The 12,029-nt window shown below is 41.8% G+C and overlaps 1 protein-coding gene across 5 annotated transcripts in view; it reads right to left on the minus strand.

Annotated features, from left to right (window-relative positions):
- The window catches only part of ST3GAL6 (ST3 beta-galactoside alpha-2,3-sialyltransferase 6), a 68,633-nt gene that overhangs the window by 30,794 nt on the left and 25,810 nt on the right, over positions 1-12,029 (minus strand). For all 5 annotated transcript variants that reach the window (XM_025210893.1, XM_025210892.1, XM_025210894.1 and 2 more), the window contains 3 exons: positions 11,361-11,438; positions 6,805-6,908; positions 5,511-5,574 (listed from right to left, as the gene is read on the minus strand). In XM_025210893.1, the coding sequence (XP_025066678.1) occupies positions 5,511-5,574; positions 6,805-6,908; positions 11,361-11,438 (246 nt within the window). The remainder of the gene's footprint in view (positions 1-5,510; positions 5,575-6,804; positions 6,909-11,360; positions 11,439-12,029) is intronic.

Genomic DNA, 12,029 nt, shown 5'->3' on the forward strand with positions numbered 1-12,029 from the left:
CGGACTTGAAGATCTGCTCAGGTCCCTTCCGACCCTACCAACTATAAAAAAAAAAAAACCCCAAGCAGTTTGCAGAAAGATATTATGAGTTTTAAGTGGTGGGCAGCCTCATCCATTTTAATTGGAATGGGATGAGAAGGCTAATACTTACTTTCAAATATTCACAATATTACATTACCTCTCACAGCTGAGCCTTTCAAGCAGGAACATCCATTTTTGGAGCGTAGATGGATCTCACAAAAGTTAAAAGTGGAATAGACCTGTTTAGCTATTTTACTTATCTCCTCCAAGTCTACTTCAGGATTGCTCTCCAGGCTAATTTTTCTATCATTTTTCTAATCTAGTGTTTTGAAGCAAGAGAGTGTAATCTGAATTTTCTTCGATTCTTCTGGATTTCTTTACATACTCTTCTAGACTCCTTTGAACATGCCAGTCTTCTCTCTTTTACTTTCTCAGATGCCTCCACTACCTTCACCTCAATACTTACATCAGAGGATCAGTGAAGTTAGTGGAGGCATCTGAGAAAGTACGAGAGAAGACTGGCATGTTATAGGTGTGTTCAAAGGAGTCTGGAAGAAAATGTAGGAAAAGAAGTTACCAGAATGGCACTAACAGGGATAAGGAGAATAGGAAGACTGGAGATGCGATGGAGAGATATAGTGGGGAGGCACATGAGATGGGAGCTGAAAGAAGAGGATATGTATGACCAAAGTCAGTGGAGAGCCCTGATCTTCAACAACAACCCCATTTAGATGGGACAAGCAAAGAAGAAGAGTGCAAGCTGAGTCTGACAGATTGATAGAAACTTTGAGAACGGAAAATGAGGCCGCAGCTGGAGTACTGCATTCAGTTCTGGGCTCCACAATTTAAAAAGGATGTGGATAAGCTTGAGGGAGTCCAGAGGAGAGCCATGCACATGATTAAAGGGCAGAAGAACAGGCCCTATGATGAGAGGCTGAGAGCCATGGGACTCTTCAGCCTGGAAAAGCGCAGGCTCAGGGGTGACTTAGTGGCTGCCTATAAGGGGTGTACATCAGGATCAGGGGGAACGCCTGTTTACCTGAGCGCCCCAAAGGATGACAAGGTCAAATGGTCACAAACTTCTCCAAGACTATTTTAGGCTGGACATAAAGAAAAACGTCTTTACTGTCAGAGCCCCCCAAGGCCAGGAATAGACTCCCTCCAGAGGTGGTGCAGGCACCTACTCTGGACTCTTTTAAGAAACGCTTGGACGCCTATCTTGCTGGAATCCCTTGACCATAACTGACCTCCTGCCCCTTGGGTAGGAGGCTGGACTCGATGATCTTCGAAGGTCCCTTCCAGCCCTAATGTCTATGAAATCTATTAAAATGAATTCCTTTTTCTCTGCCCCACTGCTCCTCATTAGGGGTTCAAAGTGAGAATCTAGGTGGTGAGGGAACAGTAACCAAGGGGGAAGGTGAAAGGAAACAGAAATGCAGGCCTTGAGAGCACAAAAGGAAGGGAAAAAATATCCAAAAAGGGAGCAGGTTGAAGAGGAAGGTGAAAAGGAAGGAGAAAAGGAAGGGGCACAGCAAGGGAAGTGTATGTAGATTTCCACTTATCGTTCTTCCCTTTAACTGCAAGCAGCACTAGCCACACACAAACAGTTTTAAAACAATCCAGCAAATAATCCATTCTTCAGTCATGTTTTTTCAACAGTCAACTGCAGCCAGGTGTCTGCCAGAAACAACTACCACTACCATGACACAAGTGGGTGAATGTTACGAGAAACATGGACAGCAGCATGTGCATGAAGATAAGAGCTACTTTTCCCATTGCTGTGTTTTGCCATGCTGGTTTTGCAAACTTATCACCACTCAGAATCCTGACTTGTACAATTCTGGCCACTCCCCACCCGATCACTTAGCCACTGATCATCTTTTGACCACACTAGTAGGTTTCTGTGTCTTTAAGTTTCATGGCTTTACCCTTTATTTTCTTGGGTTGTTTGATGTGAAGATGTAAGAATTAGAGACCTCTGTCTCTGTCCTGTTAGTTGCTTTGTACTGCTCTAATGGGAAGAGGAGCCCTGGACCACACTTAATCTGCCTGCAGCCAATCAATTCTTCTCACGTAAATTCTCTAATGATCTCGACCCACCTAATGATTTCTAGTCTACCCACTTTCCAGTGTTTGAGGGGTTATGGCCAGGACACTTTTTCACCCTAGTCATCCCTGATTGCTGAAATTATGTTAAATGGGCTGGTGTGAAATTAAAACAGCTCTTAGGGCTGCTCTTCTTTACACTATGAAACTGTGTTGGTGGCTGGGTACTGTCAGACTTGCAGGGATGGGAAGCTGACTTTGCAGTTTGGCTACAGCTCAGGAAGCAAACTGATGTGGCTAGACAGTCTGAAAGATTATTACATACTCCTTCACATCACCAGCATTCCAAGAGCTTCTCAAATTCTAAACTAGGAAAGTTTGATTTTAGTTCACATACTTTATTTATTATAAACAGCTCCTTTAAACTGTCCTGTTTGCAAATACATATATTAAAATAAAAGTTAGGACTTTAAATGCCTTATGAGAAGGTCCTTTCCTCAGCAAGGGATTCAAAACAAAGGGAGGACATTCCTTTCTTAAGAAAAAAAATTCTCTGAACAGGACATTGTTGAGAAAATTATATGATTTTCTTTGATGCTATATTCTTTTACCAGGAAACAGTGGAGAAGAAACTTTCTGTTTATCCATTACTGCATATTGCATTTACTGCAGTTACTTGTAATACCTAGTGTAAGTCAAAATTTGATGAGAGATTTCCAAAAACATCATGAGCTTTACTGAAGAAACGGAATATTTGCTAGGATGTGCAACGAATCATTCCAGTGCTAGGGCCCAGTTTTGTGAATCTCTCTCTTGTAGATAATTTAATTGATTCTGATGGAAACACTCACTTGAGAAAGTTTCCAAAATTGAGCCTTTACACTATATGCACCCTACGTTGGACCGAGTCTGAAAATTGTATCACTAATAACCCCCCAACCCAAATTTCCATTGGTTTACCCTATGTAGTTTTACTGGCATCCCATATAATGTGGCTATTTTATGCCATTTAGAGGTTTGCACATCTTAATGGTCCTGAAAACTTTAAGCGTACCTAGGTCTCAACTAGAATGGGAAAGGTTATAGAAAAATATACCCTTTGTTCCCTACACAGTTATCATTGACTGGAGACTAGCAAAACTAAGTAACTTAATGGATGTACAATACAGGGTTTTTATAATAATTCTTTCAGACAGCACTTACTACTGTAAAACACATCTTGATAGTGTATTTTTATATGTTTACCCAAACACACAGTTTCTAGGTATTCTAGTGACTCATACTCTATAAATCCCACCCATAAATAAATAAGTGCCACACAAATCAAACCAAACTATCACAATTCAAGCCTTTTAAACTATTGCTTGTAATTTAACAATACTACTCACTTCTTTCACACTACCAAATATACATTTCTGCTGCAAAAATCTGGCACAGTTATCAGAACAATGTAAAAAAATATATATGTATGTACAACACCCATTATATTTTGAGTGGAGCACCTGCATTCAAAGGATGAACAGTTATCTCATTCTTGGTCTACAGGAAGAACTGTTAAATCTAAAAACTTCCTGCGCTTCATTACAAGTTTCTGCCCTGATACCAATATCATTAAAATGCTAATCTGCAGCAGACAGAATTAATTACAATAATTCTCTGAAACAACATCTTCTGCCTGACATCAGATTAACACTGTTAACCACAGCATCTGTAGGTCTACCAACTACAAACCTCCAATCTGCAGTAGCATAGTCTTTCAGAGTGCTCAGAGAATACTATCACTGAATAGCTAGGACGCTTCTATAATTCAGACAGATCAACTGGTCTCTATTTTCTCATCTCCTCCTCCATGACCCAAGATCTCTGGTTGCTGGCAAGAACAGGGGATGGATTATTTTTTTAATTGAGAGTTCCATTGAACTTTCCAGAGGTGAAAAGTGTAGGGAGAGAGAGAAAAAACAGGTACCTTGGCCCAACATACGAAAACTGACCACTCAGAAAATTATAGGAAAACAACAGGTCCTAGAACAAGCTAAAGCTTGGTTTTAAACTCTAATTTCTTCAGTAGGGAGTCCATGATCAATAAATAAATAAATAAATGCAGTTTGTTAAAGATAAGGCCAAGCACAATAATTTCTATTTGGATTTCCTCAAGGATAAGGGATGGCATAGTTAGATTTAGTATCCTGTGTGGCAAATTTTACAAGGCAATTTGCATGTGAGCTATGCTATGCATACCATTTATCTGTGTTTGTGTAGCAGGCACATTTTTTTTAATTGTACTTGGTAATTTGGTACTATTGCTAAATTGTAAAACATGCTACCCAACAAAGAAACTGAAGGCCAAGGAACAGTAGCTTCTACCTGGAAAACTGGTGCCTACACTTTCTAGCCCTGTGAACTGGATGAATGATGCAGAACCGGTCCACAGGTCAGACCCAAGTTCACAGGCTTGATTCAGTACAGAATCAGCATGCAAGGTTGGTCTGCAGGTGCAACCCTGTGCACTTGTTCAACCCTGCATATCAGATCTAGCTGTGGAGTGACTGTTTGCCAACATGACCTGGTGCACAGGGCTATGTCATCTGGATCATAGGACTCCCCATGGGTCTGGAAATCCAGTGCCAAGGGAACCATGGCAGCGTTAACGGCCACAGCTCTGGGAGCAATTAATGCTACTTTTCCTCTGCCCCCAAATTTCTGGACCCATGAAGAGCCTGACAGGCCAGATGAAATGTCTCTGTAGGCTGGATCTGGCCTGCAGGCTGGAGGATGAGCACCACTGATCTAGAAGATACCAAAGGACTACACCTAACATACCACAATCAGGCAGGGTACACTCCACATACCCTGTAAACTATAAGTTTATCAAGGATAATATTTTATAGCTTAACCGCCAAACTGGATTAGAGGAAAATTCCAGTCACATAAACATGAAATTGGATCTACATTACGGGATTTTTGCTTTTTTGTAAAATATTCCAAGCATAGAAAAGGACACCAAACAGATGAACGCTCCTCTCAACCACATCTTCTGAAACAGGATTACAATCAATTTAGCCTGATTTACACTAATGTTGGTTGTCAAAAGGGTTTTGGGAGTATCCACAGTTTATTAAGGTTCTCAGGACTTTACTGGGGAAAGGGGCTGGACTTGTAAAGCATTCAGCCTTCTTCAGGAAAAAAAACAAGCCTCTAAATTCATCTACAGGATGATGATTGAACTGGGATCCTACATATATTTAACACTGGGATAAATTATACTTTGGGATCACTTGCATAGTTCTTTTTGACAGACTGGGTCAGATTCTCACTTTGGTTGTGTTTATGCAAATGCAAGATAATTCTGAATATCTTATTTTCTGAATATTTAAATTAATTTTAAAACAGTAATTACATTTTAAAGCATGACAACTGTAATACAAACAAGCAAACAACCTCACCCATCATCTTTATGGAAGAGTTCACAGCTTTCCAGTCTTGAAAGGGCTAGGTGAAAATTGCTCTCTGAAAAGCAAGGAGCAAGAGGAGGATTTGAAATGAAAATATTTAGTGTTTCATGGTACAAAAATAGAAGTGCCACTTTGAATATAGCATTTTTAGCAACAACAAAAAAAGCTTTTATCCATTTACATTTTCTTCCTAGAAAACAAGTTATAGCCATGTTGAGATTTCAGAACCATATGTTAGTCAGCAATCAAACCAAATCAGTCTTATTATAGCTTCTTGAAAATAACCAGCTGCCCTATCCCTCCCACACATGCCTTGGTCTGAGATCAGAACAAGTCATGTTCAGACATTATTGGTCTGAGACATGCACAGCTACAGTAATACAATAAACCACTGTTGTATCAAATGGAGCTAGCATTAGTTATTTTATCTGTCCACCTTAGGCACTTATAATTACTCCCTATTACTATAATACCTGGATGCCTTGGTCTACTCTTTAAGACTCCGATCCACTGAGATAACAGCATTTCCCCATCTCACAAATGGGGAGTGAGGGGCTAAAAGAAACTAAAACCAAGATTATAAACTTAGTGCCATGCAGGACAACACCTAAAAGGCCAAAGGACCCTAAGGAACCTAAGGAAATGTCTATACAAAGCCTTGTCTTCAAAAGGTCATTTAGGCACTTAGGAACCTAAGACTGTCTGGACTAGGAGTGTAGTCCTGGTATAGTAGCAGCATGATACTATCCTGCAAACTGCTTCTTATGTAGATGCAGGTATACAGACAAAACTGTGCTAATTCTTCATCTTCTTCTCATTGAAACAAGTGGTAACCGGCCAAACTGCGATTCTTCTGGTATAAGCTGTGCCTGTGCTGGGAGTTTTTGTCAAAAGAGCTTAACTGGTCACAGACTGCCCGTTTTCACCCCAGACCTGACACAACAGTGCAAACATTGATATAGCTTTAGTTCCAATAATGGTGCAGACAAAAATGCAGCTCCCTGCTGTAATTGAGAATGCTTTGCAGGAAGTGCACCGAGTGACAACAATGCTCTGAAACAAACAGAAGTTCAATGTTAGCTGCAGCCTGCAGCTGGTTTCCCCTAGCAAGGGCCCCTGCAACCTACAAGGCTGCAAAGTTTTCAGAATGGGAGCATGTCTCCTCTCTATTAATAACAGATTAAAACCAGGTAGTATTCCTGAGTAAAAAAAGGGAAAGATACATGTAGTAATTGACCATAAGAAGTAGTTTTCATTTAAAATCTGACACATCCCTAATACTGACCTGCTCTCTTTATACCATATGGTAATTCAAATTTATCACTTCCATGGAATGCTGCCACTTTTAAGAAGTCATCAGAGCACAGGAATGGATATATTTTATCAGCACTGAGGGGAGAAAACAAAGTTGACGGTTAATATTTTAAAAACCCCTGCAACTATGGCACATTTGAATCATGCAACAATTCCTGAAATGCCTTTTAACTTTTTAATCTTACTTGAAATAATAGGCAGCATCAGTTTTGAAATGAACATGTGGGAATAGTACAGCCCAAGAAAAGCATTTTGCAATATAATTATATCAAGTGTTCAGAAAAAGGAACAAATTCCCTGCTGGTGTAAGCTGACAGTGTTCATTAAAACTAACAAGAATTAGATAGTTTATTGCAGCATGGAATTTGACCCAACCTTTGAAAGATTTTTTAAGATTGTGAGACAACCACAACTGCTGGCTTGAAAAGTAATTATTAATCACATTGCTCCCCCTCCCCACCCACAGGAGATGTGGGCTGGGTCCGCCAAAAAAAAAAAAAAAAAAAAAAAAAAAAAAAAAAGAGACAGGCCAGGTTCTAAAAGAGGAACTGGATGCTCTGGTTTGACAGACAAGCTGTCCTTGAATTCATTTTAATACATGCGAAAGATGCCCAGATTACAGGGTGAGAGACAGCATATGAATCCAGATTGAGGAAACATATTAACCACAACAATATTAACCATATTAACTATAATCTATATTATAGGCTAAAGGGTTTTTTTGGCTGGTGTAGCCCATAATGTTCATCAATAAATATAATTAATTATGCCTTCTGACTGGGGTCCCTGGACCCTGCGTGCATGTGTGTGACCGTATGCATGTACGTGGCCAGGTACACAGCTGGGCAGCCAGGAGAGCAGCTCCCTGCAGGTAAGTCTGTGTAGGGGAAGGGGCATGGGGGGAAGGGGGCATGGGAGGGGCAGCTCCCCGCTGCTGCATGCACCCCCTAAAAGACATGAGGGGGGGGGCACGTGTCCCCCCAGATTTGTGTGCAGAATGGATGTAGGCTGCTTGCTGTGTGCTCGGGGTTTTCTGCCATGCTGTCTTTCCTTTGGGAGCCCCACACTGGCTGTGTGCCCTCTGCCCACCTGGCAGCACTGGGGGTGGCAAGTTGTGCCTCCTGCTGCCTGGTGGGCAGGGGATGCATGGGCAGCACAGTGCTCCCGGGGCAAAGGCAGCAGAGCGGGAAGCCCCAAGCCTATCATGGGCAGCCTGCATCCGCCCTCGCCCCATTAGGTTCTGCTCCGGTTAAAAGCATCCCTGTGCTTAAAAATGGTGGCAGTAGTGCTTGAACTAAAGCTCATTTGGCGAGCGCCAGGACACTGATCTCCTCCCACGCTCCCTGGATGAGCCACCCATGGCTCCATCCCACTCCTCACCCCAGCCTCAGGTCCCAATTCAACACCCTGGCTGGGCAGTACCCCCAAGCCCCTGCCCCTGCCTCACTCCCTCCCTTACCGTGGGGGCCTCAATCTGCACCCCCGTCATACCCTTTCCCCTCCACAGACTTACCTGCAGAGAACTGCTCTCCATGCTGCCTGTCTGTGATCCTGTAAATCAGTTATTGGATCGGCATCAACCAATACGACTAGTTAATAATCAGCTATCGGTACTGGCCAAGAAAATCTTTATTGGTGTACCCCTAATAACTTCAAATGAGAATTAGTCTCCCTATGGAAGGGGACTCTCTGAAAAAATCTGCCATGTCCAGTCAGATGAACACACTGCAAATTTAAGTCTGTAATATCCACTGACTCCCAAGCACTTGATTTCACTTCAAGGACTAGTTTGACTTCAGTAAGAATTGAGGATACTCAGCACCTTACACAGAACAGATTGAATGTGTTAAAGTACTAATGTGGAAATGATTTATGAAATCATTATACTTGGGTTTAAGTGCATTCATGGGAACATTGTTTTAATTCTAGTCAATAAAATGACTGAAAAGCAAATATTTCACCTTTCACAGCATCCTGAGTCAACACTGCTACCTCCGGAAACAAATACCTCACACACTAAATTAAATATGTACTCAACAGATTATACTAACAATACATGGAAAACTGGTTAATTCTAATAAGCCACCAAATATGAAAATCAATATTAATAAACTGCTTTAGTAACCTTCCCTGGTGTCAGAGTCAGATGATAACCTTAACTAAGATAAGCACTTTACTTTCAGCTTGGTGCACCCCTGCACCGAGCACAGCACATGCTCAGAAAAGGAATCATCACATCAATATGCCCTGGCTCACCCAGTGTCTATATAGCTCACATGCTTCAATGGGGATTTTGGCACTTTATCTAATAGCTGATTGAATCAGCTATTAGATAAAAGTGCCAAAAAGCCCGGCTGAATTGTGCAAGCTATAGAGATGCTACAGAGTAGATCCAACTGACATGATTCCTTTTCCGGTAAAGCACTGTTTTATTTTTTCCCCCGTGTTTGTCATGGGAAAAAAACTAATAATGCACCCATTATTTTTAAGGATATCCATGACTGCTTCCTGCCTAGCGCGCCCCCACCCCCATGCCACTCTGCCTCCCCTCTGGCCAGCCGGGGAAGCAGGAACTACCCATGGGGAAATGGGGTGAGTGATGCCAGAAAAACAGGTAGCTGGTGCTCTGCTGGGCAAGAAATCAGGAGGAGGGCTGAGCTGGAGGCTCCTGCTGAGTTGGGAGAAAGTTGAGTAGATTTGAGACTTACAGTCATTTATTGGCAGTAAGTTTTCCAGGATAGCTAATGCAAATCAGCTAAAGATGTGAATTTAAGGGGCATAAGTTAAAGTACATGAAGCACCCAGATGGTTGCTCTCATTCAGATGCAAGGTTAATCTTCAGCCAGTAGCCTATTTTCTATAATACGGGCAGTATCCACAGACAGGTAAAACAAGTTTGGGGAAATTCTGAATAACAATTTACCCAGCAAATTGCATTTGTTTTTATTTGTAACTCTCTGGGTTGATCACAGACAGCCCTCTCCCAGGACTCACTATCTATCCCAGGGGCAGGCAATTATTTTGGGCAAAGGGCTATTTACTGAGTTTTGGCAAGCTATCGAGGGCCGCATGACAGGCAGCCAGGGGCAGATAAATACTAATTTTCTCAATTTTTTAGGCGCCTCACGGGCCGGATAGAATGGCCTGGTAGGCTGCATCTTTCCCCCGGGCCGCATTTTGCCCAGCCCTGATCTACCCATTTCCTAAAGGGTGAGCTGTGCACAAGGCAGTTATGACTACCCATCAAGTTTATTTCTGTTTCCTAATTGGATAAGCATATTTGTGATGTTTAAAATAGACAAAATTACATGGAATAGCAGGAATTTAAAAAAAAAAAAGTTATACTGTCTCACAGTATTAGGCTTCTACAAACTGAAGTAATGTCAACCCATTGAACTCAACAGCAATATTCCCACTGACTTCAGGCCCAGAATGCATCAGATTGCCCTGGCTTACTGTATATATAACAGCACAGATCAAATTCTGCCCTCAGATATACCTGTGAAATCTCACTTCAGTGAGGGTAGAATTGCTGGAGAAATGTCAATTTTAGTATATAGGAGCTTGATTTTCAGAGATTCTGAGGTCTGCAGAAGCACTAAATCAGTGAAAATAGGATTCTTTTGAGTCCCTGAATGAAAAAGTTTTAGACATGCACTATATAAAGCCTCAATTTCCTGTACAAACATGAAAAATGGTATGTGCAGCCTCCCTTGAAGATAAATTCATTATTACTTAATAATATACAATTACAATAGCTACGTATAAAATATACATATCCTCATTTACTCACTACAGATACATATGGGAGCTCCTGCTGCTTTGTATTGCCCTGATGGCAAGCAGCCAGAAAGCTGCTTTTTACTGTCAGAGCAGTGTGAAGCAGCTGGAATGTATCAAAGAAGCTGAACCCAAGCATGAGATCTGTTCTACTGGAGAAGAAAAAGGAGAAATAACCCACAAATGGTCTAAAACCCAACTCCGACTCCACCTTGGGTGGGTAATAAGCACTTACACAACTAGCTTTAGCTGCATTTGAGACTGCTTCCATGGATTTTAACTCCTACTCCTCACTGTATAACTTACATTGTCCTTCTAAGCAAGTTCAGAAGGGATCCACTCCAGCCATTTATGCTCTCTTGCACTCCCATTCTACTCATAAAGGCATGCAACTTCACTTAAGTCCCTGAAATACCGCTTTTCTGAGACCTGATGATGCCAGAGGAGGAGGCATTACCCCACAACTATTTCATGGAAAAAACAAAAACACTACTGGGGCCAGTGGCATGAAGCAGGGTTGAAAACCCAACACAATCCCCTTTCCAGGCATTGTTACTCAGTCAGAGAGCCTAGTTCACTCTCGCTTGCTCTCTCTTTACATTCACATAGCTTCCCTCGATTGTCTAGTGGTCAGTTCTACTTCTCTGACTGAAGTGGAGTAGACTTTGGGCCTAAATGTGTAGATAACTAAGAACTCTCCTATAATTAACACATCCCCCACAGCCTCAACACAGACCTTGGACTTACTTCAATAGTGATGCAAAGGCTGGCTTCCGCAAACAAGTGTTTAGTACATTTTTTCTTTCCATCGTCCTATATGACAGCCTGAAAGAAGAGAATTTTAAAGAATCAGTAAGTGAATGGGGCATCTAAAAGAGGTGGCACCAACCCTGTTGCTACAGAAATATTTTGACATAAACTATTAAGTTCTAATAGCCTGTCAATAGATCCTGCGAGTGAATGAAGTAACCCTTCATTACTGCTTACATGTGCATGACAATTAGAACCCCTACTTGCTCTTGTGTTCATTTTGCTATGCATTGCTGGCAGCACATTTATTATGCAGCGCAGCTCCAAGATATCCCTCGCTATCACCTGCTAGCTATTAAAGCATCTATAACTAAAAATCCTGCACTAGACCTCTCTCCGAGAAAGCAAAACATCTCTCTGCTGCCAATTGGAAGCTTGCTTAGGTAGATCTTTTTAGGTCTATCCAAAGGCCAACACTGAGTCCTTCTCAGAGAAAAGAGTAAATGAGATCTTATGTAGAAATCACCCTCCAGAATTAAGCTTAAGAGCTAAGGCTTCTACTCATAAGCTCATTCCCAGCTCTGGAGTTTATTCATGTGCAGCACAATGAGCTGGGTCAGAGCAGCCCTAACTGGCCAGGAGTCCCGGGGTGGGGGGGGGGGGGGG

This window comes from Alligator sinensis, unplaced genomic scaffold (assembly GCF_000455745.1).
Source record: "Alligator sinensis unplaced genomic scaffold, ASM45574v1 scaffold327_1, whole genome shotgun sequence".
NCBI lineage: Eukaryota > Metazoa > Chordata > Crocodylia > Alligatoridae > Alligator > Alligator sinensis.